Genomic DNA, 16,665 nt, shown 5'->3' with positions numbered 1-16,665 from the left:
CCCGGCTCTGACTCTCTCCTGCACCGCAGAACTTTGCATTTGTCCGCACTGAACTGCCACCCATTAGCTCCAGCCCAGCTTTCCAACCCATCGAGATCCTTCTGAATCGCACTCGTGTCCTCCACCATGTTCACGATCCTTCCCGGTTTCACGTCATCCACAAACGTGCTCCAGAAGCTTCTTATGTTGGCGTCCAGCTCGTTAACAAACCCACTGACCAGCACCAGGCCGCTGTGGGGCTCCACTCGGAGCCTCCTGCCGTGCTGATGTGGGTCCATCTATAACAGCCCTCGGCTTGCAGCTAGTGAGCCAGTTGTCTGTCCCCTCACGGCAGCTTTGTCTAGCCCACGTTTCTCCAATTTGTTTTGGAAAAGGCTGTGTGGGGTTCGGACAAAATCCTTGCTGCAGTCCAGATACGCGAGAGCCGCAGCGTTCCCGTCCTCTGCCCGGCCAGCGCTAGTTGAAGGAGATCAAGTTTGTTCAGCACTGTTTGTCCTTAGCAAATCCATGCTGGCTGCTTCCACCAGCCTTTGCTCCTCCAGATGCCTGCAAATGGGCTTTCCGAGGCTCTGCTTTGGGACTTTCCTATGTACTGAGGCATGGCCGAGCAGTTTGCAGTTCCCAGGGTCCTTCTCCTTGCCCTTTTCCAGCCCTCTGGTAACCTGCCGTCTCCCTGGATGGGTCATTCCTATTGGCACGGGCTTCGGGGTCCCCTCTGCCAGTGCCCTCGGTGCTGATAAGCTTAGCTGCCCTTCCACCGGCAGCCGTGGGCAAGCATGTAGGAGCCACCGCCCAGGCTCGGGTGCCTTGGAGATGTGGCCTGAGGCCCGGAGGTCCCTGGAGCCGGCAGGGTGCACAGTGCACGGGGTGGGAAAGGGCTGCATGCAGTGGCCACTGCTGCTGCGGTGCCGTGGTTGACCCCATTGGTGTCTTCTTGGGGTGGTGGCCTTGGGCCAGCTTGCCTGTCACTGAGGGGCAGCGAGGAGGAGACTCGTGGCTGTGGTCTATCGTCCGTGGTGCCCTGTGCCAGGCTCTGCGGGGGCTGCAGGCTCCCCGGAGGGATGGAGGGGTCCTTCCACCCCCACCCCAGGGGCTGCAGCCAGCTCAGGCAGCTCCCCTGGCTTGGCCTGTGCTACAGCTCGGAGGAACTTGTGTTTCGTCCTGTTTGCAGCAGCTCGTCCACTGTCCATGTCCATTGCTTCTCGGCCTCTTGTGGGCTAAGGTCAAGTGGACATGCGCTGGTCTGGTACCTGAGCTGAAATGGATTTAGATGGCCGTGTGTAGTGGAGGGCGCTCTCTGGTCCAGTGCAGACAGGACTGCCTATGAGAGCCTCATAGTTAGCTTCCCGCTTGCCAGTTTCCAGCGGGAGGATCTCAGCTGCACGGCAACTTTATGGGGACGGGGGGACTCCTCCCTAGCTTGCTTCTGCGGCCATGGGCTAAGGGCAAGCGAAACTTGGGGACATCCGAACCCCGAGCCTCCAGGCTTCGGTCTGCACGCAGGATGCTTGCTGACGGATTTGGAAGCACCTGAAGCCCCAGGTTGGAAAGTCTGGGGTGGAGGATACTTGCTGGTTGCAGCACTACATGTGGCTTTTGAATGATTGAGTTTTGCTTAATCAAAAGGATTCGGACCTGATCTGGCTAATTTGACCTGGAACACCAAAAATTTTTCCAAGAAAACGAAAGCTTGTCCAATGTCCATGCCTGGCTTGATCGTGCGGCGGTCAGCAAGCCGGTGCCAGGAGGGGACAGCTGGGAGGCGGGAGGGCCGTGCTCGCGATGCCTGGCACTGCGGCTGCAGACGGCAGTGGTGCCCCGCGTCCTCGTGACCACGTCGGGGTCGTGGTCTGTGCTGCGGAGGCCCCGGTGTCGCTGGTGAAGCACCCGATTCTGTCCCGGGCCGCGCTGCGTCCACGCGGTGCTGCCGGCCCCGGGCGCGGGGAGAAACGCAGCAGCAGCCGCCAGGTCGCAGGCGCTGCGGGGAAGGAGGGGTGTCCGGCAAAAAGGCCGAAGCACGCGGGGCCGTGGCACATAGTGCCTCCAGTTTCATGCCCTGCCCCGTCTCACAGGGACCATCTCGGTGCGGGACTCGAGAAGCCTGGACTTTGAGGCCAGCCCGCGGCTGCGCCTGGTGGTGCAGGCTGAGACGCCGTCCGCCTTCGGGTTCACCGCCGTGAACCTCAACCTGCAGGACGTGAACGACAACCTGCCGCGCTTCCAGCTGCAGAACTACGTAGCCTTCATCTGGGAGGCGCAGGGCTACGACTCGCCCGTCATCCAGGTAGGGCCGTCCCGGCGTGGCGCGGGACCTGGCAGCCCGGGACCCCTCACCAGGACCAGGCTGGCACAGGCGGAGCGGGGTCCGAGAGCCAGGCTGGCTGCGGAAAGCGTGTGCTGGGCAGGGGCTTGTTCGTCTGAGCAGGAGGGGAGCAGGGGTAAAGTGGGACCATATCTGCCCCGGGGCTGGGGCAGGCTGGGGCTCTCGGTCAGCTCTGTCCTGCTGCCCCTCCGTGCCGCTCCACAGGTCCTGGCTGACGACCTGGACCAGGGGGCCAACGGGCAGGTGACCTACGCGATCAACCAGTCGCTGCCCATGAACGGGCTGTACCACATCGATGCCCAGACCGGGGCCATCACCACCGCTGCCATCCTGGACCGTGAGATCTGGTCCCAGACACGGTGAGCGCGGGCGCCTGCGTCCAGCTGTGAGGGCAGTGCCTGCCCGAGCCGGGGGCCGAGGGGCTGGGGGCCGTGGGCCTGGGCGTGGGCATGGCGTGCGGCAGCCCAGTGCCGGCGTCACGGCGCTGGTGCCACGGCCCTGCCTCTCCCTGCAGGCTGGTGTTGACGGCGGTGGACCGCGGGAACCCGCCCCTCGTGGGCTCGGCCACGCTGACCGTGGTGGTGATGGATGTCAACGACAACAGCCCCACCATCCCGCTGCCCTGGGAGGTGCGGGTGCCCGAAAGTAAGTGGGGCTAGGCCGGGGCAGGACAGTGGGCGGCTCGGGCCATCAGGCCAGGGTGCCCCTGAACATGCCCGTGGCGGTGGTGCATCCTGAGCCCGGTTCACGTCTCCCTGAGCTGTGGCCCTGAGCCTCGGGAGAGCGCGGGGAGGGGGGAGGGAGGACGGTAAGGCACTCACAGCTTCTCCCCGCAGACACGCTGCTGGGCACCGAGATCACCCAGGTGACAGGGAATGACGTGGACTCGGGTCCAGCCCTGTCCTACGCGCTGGTGCTGGACGGCGACGCGGCTGGCACCTTCGGGGTCCTGCGCTACGGTGGCCGCATCGCCCTGACGGGGCCGCTGGACCACGAGCAGCGCAGCCGTTATGCCCTGACTGTCCGCGCCTCAGACTCTCGCCACGAGGCCGAGGCCAACCTCACCGTCATCGTGGAGGACGTCAATGACAACGCCCCTGTCTTCAGCCAGGGCCTCTACCAGGTACCGCCCTGCCGGCCCCACACGTATGCACACGCGTGTGCACATGGACATGCGCGCTGGGGTCTCTAGCAAGTACCGCAGGCTCCACACATGCACACGCACACTCACGTCAGGGTCTCTAGCAAGTTCTCCAGGTCTCGTGTACAGGCACACATGAACAGAGCCTAGGATTACACGCTCTGGAGGCACACGCCAGACCCCAGCGAGTACTGCAGGCCTCACGCATACACTTTATGCTTCAAACATGTGCATCTCAGGTCAGTAGCATGGAAGTGCTGCAGGCTTGGCTGCACCAGACACAGTCATGCACGTGTAGACGCTTGCGTGCGTGCACACACTCTGGGCACTCAGATCCCATGGCGCTGGCCCAGCACGGGCACAACCTGTACATGTATCTGCGTGCACACAGGAGCCTCTCCAGGATGCTGCGGGCATCCTGGCATCGGTGCATCCCTGTGGTCTGCCAGCACCGAGCCTCTCGGGTGGCACCATGGTCCGTCCCCATGTCCAGTCTCACCCGTGTCCCCAGCTGCTGCCCAGCCAGGCTGTGGCCCCGTCAGTCCTTGCATGGGCGAGGGTAACGCGGTTGTGCCGGGCACTGCAGTGAGTCAGACGAGGGGTTGGGCTGATGGCCCTGATCAGTCACGGCACGCGACCCCCAGCCAGCCCCAGGGTGGCAGGGGCATCTCTGCGCACCTCCTGGGGCCGGGGCAGTCGAGATGCTGTGGCCAGACTGGGGTGTGAGGGTGCCGGGTCTGCCACCTGACCCCTGCGCCCCTCCAGAGCCGGACCGACGTTAGCAGGGGAGGGGCTGTCCCAGGTGTGCCCCAGACCCTCGCCACGCCGGGCCCGTCTGCTCTGCCTTCCAGGTGACCCTGCTGGAGCACACGCCGGCGGGCAGCGCCATCCTCACTGTCAGCGCCACGGACCGTGACTCCGGCAGCAACGGGGAGTTCACCTTCCACCTGGCCACGCCAAGCGCCGGCGTCTCCATCGACCCCAGCAACGGTGCGTGCGGGCTGGGGCTCAAGGCTAGGGCTGGGGCCAGGGCGACTCCGTCCCGCCTGGACCTTGCGGGGCCGTTCCCCGGTTGCCCGCTCCCGGGGGCAGAGTGGGCCCGTGGCCTGGAGCTGCCAGGAGTCTGCCGGCCCCGATCCCCCACATCTTCCCCTTCCTCCCTGGGGTCCCGGCCCCGCTGTCCCCCCCGCAGCACGTGCTGACAGGGCTGCGCCCCACAGGGACGCTGTTCACCACGCGGCAGGCAGCCTTCGATCCGAGCCGGCCCACGCTGGACCTGGTGGTGGAGGCCCGTGACAAGGGCTCGCCCGGGCTCTCGGCTTGGGCCACGGTGCAGATCCGGGTGGTGGACATGAACGACCACAGCCCGGCCTTCCAGCAGCCGCATTACAATGCCTGCGTGCCCGAGGACCTGCGCCCCGGCACCACCGTCCTGATGCTGGAGGCGGGCGACGCCGACCTGTCCCGCGAGAACGCCGGCTTCGACTACACCGTCGTCAGCGGCAATGGCGGCAACGCCTTCCAGGTGGAGAGCCGGGTGAGCTGGGTGGGCGGACACCTGCGCACCCAGGGCGCCCTGGTGCTGGTGGAGCCGCTGGACTTCGAGGCCACGCCGCTCTACAACCTGACAGTTGCGGCCTCGGACAGGGGCCTGCCGCAGCGCAGCATTGCCGTGCCTGTGCTCGTCACCGTGCTGGACGTCAATGACAACCCTCCCGTCTTCGCCCGTGCGGAGTACCGCGCGGCTGTGAGCGAGAGTGCCCCCCCCGGCACCGAGCTGCTGCGGGTAGCGGCCCAGGACGCCGACTCCGGCCCCCACGGCCGCGTGCGCTACAGCATCAGCTCCGGCGACCAGCGCGGCCTTTTCCAGCTGCACGAGAGCACGGGCGCCCTGCGCCTGGTGCAGCCCCTGGACTGCGAGACCCAGGCCCTGCATGCCCTGGTGGTGCAGGCGTCCGATGGCCCGGGGGGCCACTTCGCCCTGGTGCCCGTCGCCATCGAGGTGAAGGACGTCAACGACAACAGGCCCTACTTCCCGGTGGAGACGGTGAGCGCCGGCCTGCGGGAGAACCTTCCCCCCGGCACGCTGGTCACCACGCTGCGGGCCGTGGATGCCGACGCCGGCGCCTTTGGGGAGCTGCACTACGCGGTGCTGGACCAGCCCGTGGGGGCACCGGGCGCGGCCGAAGCCCACGACTCCTTCACCATCAACAGCAGCTCCGGGGAGCTGCGTTCACGCCTCACCTTTGACTACGAGCGTGCCAAGGCCTTCCAGCTGCTGGTGCGGGCCGTGGACGCCGGCAACGCCTCGGCCACCGTCACCGTGCGGGTGCTGGTGACAGGCGAGGACGAGTACGACCCCGTCTTCCAGGACCCGCCCTTCCACTTTGAGGTGCCCGAGGGTGCCCGCAAGGGCCAGAGCATCGGCCGGGTGGAGGCCACGGACGAGGACGAGGGGGCGGACGGAGTGGTGCTCTATGCCCTGGCCAAGCCCTCGCCCTACTTCGGCGTCAACCAGACCACGGGCACCGTGTACCTGCGGGTGGACAGCCAACCGCAGCCGGCCGGCCGAGCCAAGCGGGAGCCCCGGGAGATGAGCCTGGAGGTGCAGGCCCGCAGCCCGCTGCCCGGCTCCCGCTCGGCCTCCACCCAGGTCACCGTGGACATCACGCACACCACCTTCGGCCTGGCCCCCGAGCTCAACCTGCTGCTGGTGGTGGCCGTGGCGGCCTCGCTGGGTGTGGTGGTGGTGCTGGCCACCATGGCCATCGTCCTGGCGCTGGTCCGCTCCCGGCAGCGCCGCGGCCGCAAGAAGCCGGAGCCGGACGCGCAGCTTAGCCGCGTGCAGAGCGGCTCCCTGCAGAAGCTGGGCCACGAGGAGCCGGCGCTGCCCGGCGGGGACCACATCTACCACCAGACCCTGCCGGGCTACGGGACCGAGCCGGCCGGGCCCTACACGCGGGGCGGCTCCCTGGACCCCTCGCACTCCAGCGGCCGTGGCTCGGCCGAAGCAGCCGAGGACGACGAGATCCGCATGATCAACGAGTACCCCCGCGTGGCCAGCATCACCTCCTCCCTGCAGGAGCACCTGGCCGCCCGCGGCCCCGACTCGGGCATCCAGCAGGATGCTGACCAGCTCTCCGACATCTCCTGCGAGCCCGGCGCCCTGGAGGGCGCCCAGTGGTTCAAGAGCAAGAAGGGCTCCGGCTTGCTGCTGCCCGGGCAGCCCCCGCAGCTGTACCGCGAGGACGGGGGCGGCAGTGCCTTCCTGGGCGTGGGCTGCGGCCTCAGCGTCTCCGGCCACCCCAAGGACTACGCCTTCCCCGAGGACGGCAAGCCCTCCGTGGAGGGCTCGCTCACCGCCATCGTGGCCAGCGACGAGGAGCTCCGCGGCAGCTACAACTGGGATTACCTGCTCAACTGGTGCCCCCAGTTCCAGCCGCTGGCCAGCGTCTTCACCGAGATCGCCCGGCTCAAGGACGAGAGCTCGCTGCGCAAGCCCTTCCCGGCCAAGCCCAAGGCGGAGCCGAAGCCCCGCATCGACCCCCCGCCCCTCATCACCGCCGTGGCCCACCCCGGCGCCAAGTCGGTGCCGCCCAAGCCGGCCGTGGGCAGGACCTTCCCGCACCTGTCGTCCCTGCGCCGCTCGCCCATTAGTCACGAGGGCTCCATCTCCTCCTCCGCCATGTCGCCCAGCTTCTCACCCTCCCTGTCCCCGCTGGCCGCCCGCTCCCCTGTCGTCTCCCCCTTCGGCGTCTCCCAGGGGCCCTCCGCCTCCGTCATCAGCGCCGAGCACTCGCTGGAGCCCCTGGACGAGGCCGAGCTCAGGATCTAGCCCCGAGGGCCCGGGACTCGCCCGCCCCGGCTCTCTGCCGCCCCAGCGCTGCAGGGCAGGGGCCGTCCCCACCGGCGGCGCGGCTCGGGCGCCGATCTCCGTAGGCCCGCAGACTGCTGCCCCGGTGCCGCGGCCCTGTGCCGGCCTCGCTCTCACGGTACCGCCTGCCCCGACCGAGGGGGCTGGGGCCTCCGACCGCCCCGCTCCAGCCCGGTTCTCGGGGCTGGCAGGCCCCGGACCCTGAGGCAGGGCCAGGCCTGCTCCGTGGGGGCCCGCGGACCGCAGCGGGGTCTCGGTGCCGCGCAGCGCGGGCGCTGGCCCTGCCTCCCAGAGCCCTGCGGACCCAGGAGCCTGGTCCCCGCCTGAGGGAAGGCGTCCCCATCCCGGCAGCCCCCTCGCCCGGGGCCCGCCCGGGTCCCTGCGAAGCGGCCGGGCCGAGCGGCTCCCAGCAGGGCCTCCGCGGGGGGCAGGCATCCAGCCCGGGCGCGCTGCCTCGACGACGCCCTTGGTGCCGTGGCGCCGGGACCCACGGGGGCCGGGACGTGCCTGCGCCCGAGGGACGTGCTGCTGGCAACGGGCTCTGCAGCCACGGGCTCCACCTCTGGGACTGCTGCAGAGCCCCCGCCCGGGGGTCGCGGCGGGAGGAGAGCAGCCCGGCGGCCTCCTGCCCGGGGCGGCGTCCCTGGGGTCACCCCCTCCGGCCCGGCCTCGCCCTCGCGTTGTGAGCGCGGGACAGTCGCACGCTTCCCCGGGGCTGGTCCCCACGCACACGCCTGCCCCGGGCCACCAGCACTCGCCACGCTCACGCCCTCCCCCGCGCGCCCGGACCGGAGATGTGCACAGACTGCTCGGCCTCGCGCGGGGTCCCGGGGAGCAGGACCCGGGCCCGCTGCCCCGCAGCAAGGACCGCGCGCGAAGCCAGGCCCCGGGGAAGACGGCGCCTGCGGCCCGCGGTGCCCCGTGCGCTGCGGGCAGAGCTGAACCGAGCCGGACCCCGCTGGGGTCCCCGGGGCAGGAGCCGCCCCGTTATTTATTTGCGCGCCGCACGCCCGGGCCCGGCCCCAAGTGCCAACGTCTCAACGAAATGCCTTAATAAACCACGTTTGTACGGAGCCCGCGTCCTCCCTGCGCGGCACAGACACACGCGTGTGCACAGGGGCGGGGGGCACGGCAGAGATACGCACATGGGCAGGGTGGGCCATGGCAGAGACACGCACACGCGTGCACATGGGCAGAGGGGCATGGCAGAGCCGTACACGCGTGCACGGGCGGAGGGCCACGGCAGAGACACGCGCACGCGTGCACACAGGCGGGCGGGGGAGGGGGGCTGCGCACGTGGTCGCGGCTGCGAACCCAAAGGGAGCATCGAGCCGGTCCTCCAGGCTGCCAGAGCGCCGAGCCGCAGCGGGGCCGCGCGCGGGCGCTTCCCGTCACGTGACGAACGCTCGTCACATGACAGCCCATCCCGAGACAGGCGGCACGTGACGGCCTCAGGCTCGAACGGCAGCAACATGCGGCCCCCCCGCCGGTACCGGGCCGGGTTTGGCGGGGGGGGGACTCGGGCCTAACCCCCCCCCGCCCGCGCTAACCCCCCCACCGCTGCAGGTGCCCGCGGGCGCTCGCACTGGGCCTGGGCCTGGGCCTGTGGCTGCCGCTCGCCGCCGCGCTGCGCGCCCTGGAGCCCGACCAGCCCTTCCGGTGAGTGCGCCCCTCCCCCCCTCCGTGAGGCACTCCCCCAGCCCCCCAGCTGCTCCCCCCGGGCTCTGCCTCCCCGTGCCCCCCAGCCCCCCGGGAGCCCCCCGGCGCGTGTCCCCCCCCCCCCCGGCGTGCGCGGGCCGGGCGGTGACTTGCCGGCGCTGCCAGGCCGCCGGCCGGGTGGATCCCCGCGGGCCGCGTGGCCCCCATGCAGCCGCTGGTGCTGACCCTGGCGCTGCGGCAGAGCCACACGGCACGCCTGGCCCAGCTGGCGGACGGCGTCTCGGACCCCGGCTCGCTCCTGTACGGTGAGTGCCGGCCGGCGGGCGGGGGGGCGGGGTGGGGCCAAGCCGGAGCCGCGGGACCAGCCTCCGCTCTGCCCGCAGGGAAGTTCCTGTCGCTGGAGCAGCTGCGGGAGCTGGTGCGGCCATCGCCCGTCGCGCTGGCCGCCGTGCACGAGTGGCTGCAGCGCGCCGGCGTGACGGACTGCCGCAGCGTTGCCACCTTGGACTTCCTGGAGTGCGTCATGCCCACCAGGTGGGTGCCGGATGCCCCTGCCTGGCTCCGCGCCGTGTGGGGCTGCCGGACTGCATCCCAGGTCCTGCACAGGAACCCCCTCCTCCGGGGCTTCGGGCCTAGGACAGAGAAGGTGTAGGCGCTGCCGCAGGCCTGGCTCGAGCAGCCCCAGGCCTCCCCCTCCTCATACAATAGAGCTGGCCAGGGCTGTTCGGGTGCCTGTTCTGTTCGGCGCAGCCAGGGGTGGTTCAGCATTTCCAGCACTGCTCACTCGGGTTCCCTGTGCTGCCAGTGGGAGGCCTTACAGGCAGACGGGGTGCCTTTGGGTGGTGTGTTGGGTGAGCTGGATGCAGCATGGGGGCTTGAAGTGCAGCAGGGCAGGGTCCCCCCCCTCCCCACTGCAGCGCCCGTGTCCGCTGGGCCCATGGTGACGCTGGTCCCTGTCACAGCACGGCCGAGCGCCTCCTGCCTGGCGCCAGGTTCCACCGGTACGTGAGCGGCCCAAGCAGCGTCGTGCGCTCCCCCACGCCTTATGCCGTCCCCGCGAAGCTGGCAGAGCATCTCGACTTCGGTAGGAGCTGCCCCCCAGGGCTGTCACATGCAGGCAGACCAGGCTCAGCCTCCCACTGCTGAACAAAACTTGCCCTTCCAAGCTGCTCTGCGGGGCATTTCCCCCAGTTTCCAGCCTCTCCTCAGCCTGCTCCTGCCCCAGGGTCTTTATCCCTCCACAGGAAAAGGGACCATGCTTTGTCACCTGACACCTGCTGTTCCTGAGTGTGTGCTGGGGAGGCAAAGGATGCAAGACCTGTAGCCAGCCACAGGCATGCAGCCAGCTCTGGGGTGGGCAGAGCAGGGAGCCTAGGTGCACAGGGAGCAGAAGGAGATCCTGGGCTTCCAGAGGCACATGGGGCAGCATCAGCCCAAGCCTGCGGGGGTGGCAGGTGCAAAGCCTCAGAGCCCAGGGCTGCAGCTGGCACCGCAGTGCCCTGCAGGTCACCCTGCGCTGGACACCGCAACAGAGCGGTGCCGGGGGAGTCAGCTGCAGCGGGAGAGATCCCTGTCCTGCCCCCTTTGGTGCTGGGGTCTCCCAGGGTGGTCTTCCCTCCAAGCACTGGCCCCTCCCTGCCCAGCCACAGAGGCCGCGGCAGCCCTGGCTGCTCCCTCTACACGGGGGTCGTGGGGGGGGAGGGGGTTAAACCCCATTGTCAGTGGGTGCCCTGCCCCCTGACAGCCTGTTCCTGGCGCAGTGGGAGGCCTGCACCGGTTCCCTGCGAAGAGGAAGGTGGTGAGCAAGGCCTGGGCTACAGAGCCGGCACCTGGAGCTCAGTCCCAGCAGGGGGGCTTCCACCTGGGCGTGACGCCCTCTGTCCTTCGCAAGCGATACAACCTGACAAAGGAGGACATTGGGGCCCTGTCCAACAACAGCCAGGCCTGTGCCCAGGTAACTGTAGGGACCATCCCTTAGCAGCTGAGCAGTTCACCCAAGCAGTGCTTGCAAAAACTGACAGGTGAGCAACTGGATCAATCACCATGGTGCGAGCCTCTGGGTCTGTGCCTAGGTGACCGTAAGAGCCTCTTAGTAGTGCTAATCTCTGGACTTGCACTCAGGTCACCATAGTAACATCTCTCCTGACAACTGCTGGGCCTGGACCCAGGTAATAGTGACAACACTCCTTGGCAGTCATCAGCCATGTGCCAGGGTAACATGGTGACACCCCGGAGAACCACTGGGCCCATGTCTGGGTGACCACACTTAGCACTGACAGCATGGAGGTGTCGCACATTGTAGCATTATCAAGAAGCTGAGCTTGTGAGACCCTCTGAGGGGCACAGCTTGTCTAGTCCCTGCTCTAGACAGGATCTGCCTCATCCAAGTCCTGTTCTCCCAGACGCGTCTCTGCCTGACCTGTTCCTAACACCATGCCGCCATTCCCAAGAGCCCCCGCCCTGCACCAGGGGATGTGGGTGTCTGCATCCTCTTGCCAGCTGTGCGCCCACTGCAGAGGAGGGGGAAACCCCCTCAGCTGGTCCAACCTATGATAGGGGAGGAAATCCCTTCCTACCCCCAGTGCAGCATCAGCCGGAGCCTGAACAGGGGGGCAAGAACCTCTAGCCAGGACGCTGCAGGGTTGGTCCCAGCAGGAGCATTGGCACAGCCGAGGGGAGGGTCAGCAGCTTGTGGCACCTGGGGGTTGGGACACACCTGCTTGGGGTGGGGGCAGCCCAGCCCCTGGGACCAGAAGGGCGTATGTCACCCCTGCCTTGTCCCCCAGTTCCTGGAGCAGTACTTCCACCAGGCTGATCTGGCTGAGTTCATGCAGCTGTTTGGGCGCAGCTTCGGGCACCGCTCCTGCGTGGACCGAGTGGTCGGGCAGCAGGGCCAGGGCAGGGCGGGGCTGGAGGCCAGTCTGGACGTGGAGTACATCATGAGCGCCGGTGCCAACATCTCTACCTGGGTCTTCAGCAATCCAGGTACTCTCCCTCTCCAGGGCTGGCCTGCCCTGGGTGTTGAGGGAAGGTCGGGGAGCACCCCCTAGCAACATGGCTGGGTTGGGTGCCTGGGCTGTGGGGCATGGATGTAGCTGGGCTTGCCTGAAACAGGACAGCAGGTGGAGTTTGGAGCCTCTGTCTCCTCTGCAGCTTCCTGGTATCTCATGACCATGACACAGTGTTAGTCATGGGGTCACCAGGGCCCATGCTCGGCTCCATCATCCCCTGCTCATGCTCAGGTCACCCCTGCTGACGCTCTGACTCTTTTAGCCCCAGCCTTGGCCTGCAGCTGGTTCAGCTCATTGCCCTCAGAGTGGGTCCTGGGCTGGGCAGAGGGGTCAGGAGACCTGTTCTCATGCTGCCTCCACCTCACGGCCCCCTTGGCAGTGGCAGCACAGGGTCTGACCCTTTGGCTGCCCGGCAGGGAGGCACGAGACCCAGGAGCCCTTCCTGGCCTGGCTGCTGCTGCTCAGCAACATGTCGGCACTGCCCTGGGTGCACTCGGTGAGCTATGGGGATGATGAGGACAGCCTGTCTGGTGCCTACCTGCAGCGCGTCAACGCTGAGTTCCAAAAAGCAGCGGTCCGGGGCCTCACCGTGCTCTTTGCCTCTGGTATGTGCTGCCTTGCTGCATGGTGACCGTGTGCCTGTCAGGCCCCAGCCCCAGTGGGGCTTGCTGGGCTGGGCACATGGCAGAGCAGGATTTCTGTTTGGGCATTTGCAGGATCAGATAGACATGGGAGGCTGCAGGTGCAAGGGCCCTTTGCTCTAGGCTGCCCAGCCCGGCTTGCTTCACATCTCCCACAGACGGGGATCTTTCCTGTGAAGCAGCTGGAGGGCCACAGGGCTCTTCAGCCCGGGTGTCCCAGCCTGCCTCTGCGCCTCCCAAGTCAGTGCCAGTCTATGGCCCTCATGGGGCCACATGAGAAGGGATGTCCTGAGTGACCCAGAGTCTCTGCCTTGCAGGGGATGAAGGTGCCGGATGCAGGAAATCCCCTGGGGGGGCCCACACCTTCCGGCCCAGCTTCCCAGCCTCCAGGTAACCCATGGGAGCCCTGTGCAGCCTCCGCAGGGCAGTGCCGTTGTGGGTGTTGTGCCTAGGGGACCCCTGGGCCAAGCGGCTCTGGTGAACACCAGCTGCAGGGCGTTTGTAGGTGGACTTTCCTGGGGGTGGTGGGAGGCTTGGGCACATGGGAGGTGGGCAACCTCTCGCCTGTCTCTCACCCTGTTCCCATTAAGAAACTGGGGGGCTGTGATGTCGACACTCACACAGTGAGATGGGTCGCCAACTGGGTGGAGGGCCGCACCTGGGTCTTTTTCCATCTGGAGGGACGTGGGCAGTGGGGTCCCCCAGGGCGCGGTCCTCAGGCCCGCACCGTTCAACATCTTCATCAGTGACTTGGATGAGGGGGTAAAAAGCACCCTGCTCAAATTTGCTGATGACACTAAGATGTGGGGGGATGTGGGCACGCTAGAATCGGACCTAGACAGGTTACAGGGATGGGCAGATGAGAACATGATGGGATTCATCACGAACAAGTGCAAGGTGCTGCACCTGGGGAAGAACAACGAGCACCATATCTACAGGCTGGGGAACTCCCTTCTCGTCAGTACAGAGGCAGAAAAGGATCTTGGAGTCATGGTTGACTCCAAGATAAACATGGGCCGGCAGTGTGGGGATAGAGTCAGGAAGGCTTCCACAGATGCATCTCGAGCAGGTCCAGGGAGGTGATCCTCCCCCTGTATGCGGCACTGGTCAGGCCGCAGCTAGAGTACTGCGTCCAGTTCTGGGTGCTGGACTTCAGGAGGGATGTGGACAGCATGGAGAGGGTCCAGAGGAGGCCACTCGCGTGGTCAGGGGACAGCAGGGCAGGCCCTGCGAGGAGAGGCGATGGGACCTGAACCTGTTCAGCCTCCACAGGAGAAGGCTGAGGGGGATCTAGTGGCCTGTTATAAACTAGTCGGGGGGGACCAGCAGGCATTGGGGGAGTCCCTGTTCTCCCGAGCACCGCCGGGAGTGACCAGGAATAACGGTCACAAGCTGGCAGAAGGCAGGTTTAGGTTAGATATCAGGAGGCGCGACTTCATGGTCACGGCAGCTAGGATCTGGAACCAACTTCCAAGGGAAGTGGTGCAGGCTCCTACCCTGGGGGGCTTTAAGAGGAGGTTAGATGTACACCTTGCTGGGGTTGTTTGACCCCAGTACTCTTTCCTGCCATGGTAGGGGGGCGGACTCGATCTGTTCAGGTCCCTTCCGACCCTAGGAACTATGAAACCAGGAGCCAGTGTAAGCTGAGTGGGGTAGGGAGGTCCAGAGCCCCAAAGCCGGGGGTATCGAGACTCCAGTGCATCACAGAAGGGTGAGGAGCTGCCCAGAGCTGTCAACCGCTGTGTCCCCGCAGCCCCTACGTGACCACGGTGGGCGGCACGGCCTTTAAGAACCCCTTCCTGGTGTCCCTGGAGGTGACTGACTACATCAGTGGTGGTGGCTTCAGTAACGTCTTTCCTAGGCCAGACTACCAGGTGCCTGCCCCCCCCATCCCCTCCAGTACAGGGCTGGGCTGTGACAGGCCTGGAGAGGCAGTGCTGGTGCAGCAGGGGGATGGGTACCGAATGATGCTGGGCGCAGGGGCTGGGTGTGGGCTGCAGGAACAGGGTACGACTGACCCCATCCCTGCAGGCCGCAGCGGTGAAGAAATTCTTGCAGTCGGCCCCCAAGCTGCCGCCCAGCTCCTACTACAATAGCAGTGGCCGCGCCTATCCTGATCTTGCTGCCCTGTCCGACAACTACTGGGTTGTGTCGAACCGCATCCCCCTGCCGTGGGTGTCCGGCACCTCGGTAAGGAGCACGCTGGGCAATCGCCCCGCCGTGGCTGCCTGTCTCTGTCCATGACTGCCTTGCAGTCCAGGTTGCCCCCTTCAATGCCGCCCCCCAACTTCCACACACTGAGCTGCTCTCTCTTCTCCCTGCAGGCGTCCACTCCGGTGGTTGCAGGCATCGTGGCACTGATCAATGACCGGCGCCTGCAGCGGGGGCTTCCCGCCCTGGGCTTCCTGAACCCTGTGCTGTACAAGCTCCAGGAGAAGGGGCATACTGCTGCACTCTTTGACGTGAGTGAGGGCAGCAGTGGTCAGGGCAGGTTTGGGAGCTGCTTAGGGGTGATGGGCGAGGGCAGGCAGGGGCCTGCCCCCTCCAGCCACTGCTTGTTCTGTGGGATCTAGGCGGGCGTCCTGCTTCCGGCCTCCGGTGCAGCACAGCTGCTCCAGGGGCACGTGGGAGCGACTGCCAGGCTGGGGCCTGCACTGACTGGACTCTCTGTCCCCGCAGGTCACCCAGGGCTGCCACCTGTCGTGTCTGGATGCTGTCGTGGAAGGGCAGGGCTTCTGTGCTGGCCCTTCTTGGGACCCCGTTACAGGGTGGGGCACTCCCAACTACCCACAGCTCCTGCAGGCACTGCTGGCTGCATGATGCCTGCCTCAGTGGGGCAGAGAACAGGCATGACTGCAGCTGGCAGAGCACACCCAGCCCATGGATCCCCCTCCCCGTGGGCAGACATGGGGCTCCCCCCTCTCCCCATGCTCTGGTGCTGGAGCTTCTGCTGGCAGGAAGGGGCCTTGCTGTTGCCCCTGTGTGTGGCGCTAGTAACACAGACATGCTTTCCTTGTGGACTTCCCTCCCGGGGCTGGAGGGGCCTCAGGGGTGGCCTGGCCTGGGGCCCATCCTCCCTTCCAGCGGCCTGCTTGGCTGGAGCAGGGGTCTCGGCCCTGCAGCCACAAGCACCTTCCAGAATCTCAGAATGTAGCAGCCCCCCCTTAAAAAGAAATCCGATTCAGTCATGCGTTTGACAATCAGATCGTAGTTTTATAAAACTAGCTTGTTAGCAGATAATTAAGTCATTTTAATTACATTCCCTGCACCTACTGCTGTGGCCCTGCGGCTGAGGGAGAGGACAGAGCCAGATCGGGAAGTGGCAGGGGCAGCAGTGCATGCTCTGGCCACAGTCTTCCTGTTCCAGCCCTGTGGTGAGCCCTTGAAACAGCAGCTGGGCTGGCCCTGCTGCCTCTGGGCGCAGAGGGACCTTGGAGCTGAGCTGCGGAAGAAGCTGCCTGGGCCTCAGCGGCACCTGCCCAGCCGTGCTTGCTGCAAACCAGTTGGTATGAGGGTAGGGCTCGCAGCAGTGCCCTGGCAGGGGCAGTGCAGCCCCCGCACGATCTCCCAGCCTGTGCGCGCCCTCCCAGGGCAGCCACGGGGCTGAGGAAATAAAAGCATTTGGGCCTCATGTCTGTGTCTGTGTGCCTTGGAGGGGCTGGGGCGGGGGTGGGCATGGCTGGGGGGCCTGGGCGGGGGAGCAGCAGGGCCTGGCCCGGGCTACCATAAGGACTTGTGCGTGCTGGGGGGAGGTGCTGGTGCCTGCTGCAGCCATGGCCCCACCGTGCCAGACCAGCTCAGACCAGGCCCTGGGTGCAGGGCGCTGTTGGGGGCCGGCAGTGCCCCACGGGCTCTGGGGGGAGCTCCAGTTCCAGCTGTGCCCCGCCCCCCCTCCAGCTGTGCCCCCCGGGGCATCCCCCGCTCCAGCTGTGACACGGCGGGCCCGGCCCGGGCTCCCCAAGTTGCGCTGCCCCGGCCGCCAGGGGTAGCCTCGCCGGCCTTCGGCGCCGGTCTAG

General features: G+C 66.8%; 2 protein-coding genes across 4 annotated transcripts in view; both read left to right on the top strand.

Annotated features, from left to right (window-relative positions):
• The window catches only part of DCHS1 (dachsous cadherin-related 1), a 40,828-nt gene extending 32,417 nt beyond the window's left edge, over positions 1-8,411 (top strand). Inside the window, 6 exon segments of the mRNA XM_090062713.1 lie at positions 2,073-2,284; positions 2,528-2,682; positions 2,838-2,968; positions 3,160-3,446; positions 4,316-4,454; positions 4,685-8,411. Of these exon segments, the coding sequence (XP_089918839.1) occupies positions 2,073-2,284; positions 2,528-2,682; positions 2,838-2,968; positions 3,160-3,446; positions 4,316-4,454; positions 4,685-7,299 (3,539 nt within the window). The 3' untranslated portion in view covers positions 7,300-8,411.
• TPP1 (tripeptidyl peptidase 1) lies at positions 8,133-16,280 on the top strand. Of its 3 annotated transcripts, XM_090031046.1 has the most exons (13): positions 8,495-8,827; positions 8,905-8,997; positions 9,163-9,302; positions 9,381-9,531; positions 9,960-10,081; positions 10,758-10,951; positions 11,784-11,982; positions 12,425-12,613; positions 12,967-13,039; positions 14,403-14,523; positions 14,681-14,839; positions 14,974-15,111; positions 15,329-16,280. In XM_090031046.1, exons 1-13 carry the CDS (start codon positions 8,541-8,543, stop codon positions 15,467-15,469), a joined length of 2,007 nt encoding a protein of 668 aa, XP_089887172.1. In that variant the 5' UTR covers positions 8,495-8,540; the 3' UTR covers positions 15,470-16,280. The 3 variants fall into 3 exon arrangements, 2 of the variants coding, with proteins under 2 accessions (XP_089887174.1, XP_089887172.1); XR_016439710.1 differs by lacking the exons at positions 14,403-14,523; positions 14,681-14,839 and having other exon boundaries at positions 8,133-8,827; positions 15,329-15,468; XM_090031048.1 differs by lacking the exons at positions 14,403-14,523; positions 14,974-15,111; positions 15,329-16,280 and having other exon boundaries at positions 8,133-8,827; positions 14,681-14,831.
• Positions 16,281-16,665: the final 385 nt, after the last annotated feature.

The sequence above is a fragment of the Crocodylus siamensis genome, chromosome 1 (assembly GCF_052110815.1).
Source record: "Crocodylus siamensis isolate JL-2025a chromosome 1, ASM5211081v1, whole genome shotgun sequence".
In the NCBI taxonomy this organism is placed as follows: domain Eukaryota; kingdom Metazoa; phylum Chordata; order Crocodylia; family Crocodylidae; genus Crocodylus; species Crocodylus siamensis.
The sequence above is the reverse complement of the archived record's forward strand: the minus strand, read 5'-3'. Positions and strand labels throughout refer to the sequence as shown.

Bases quoted from the DNA above. Each gene is read 5' to 3' on its own strand.
- TPP1 (XM_090031046.1), top strand. From the start codon at position 8,541: ATGGCAGAGCCGTACACGCGTGCACGGGCGGAGGGCCACGGCAGAGAC. The intron at 10,082-10,757 runs GTAGGAGCTGCC...TTCCTGGCGCAG, and splicing joins GGCAGAGCATCTCGACTTCG to TGGGAGGCCTGCACCGGTTC. The intron at 15,112-15,328 runs GTGAGTGAGGGC...CTGTCCCCGCAG, and splicing joins ATACTGCTGCACTCTTTGAC to GTCACCCAGGGCTGCCACCT.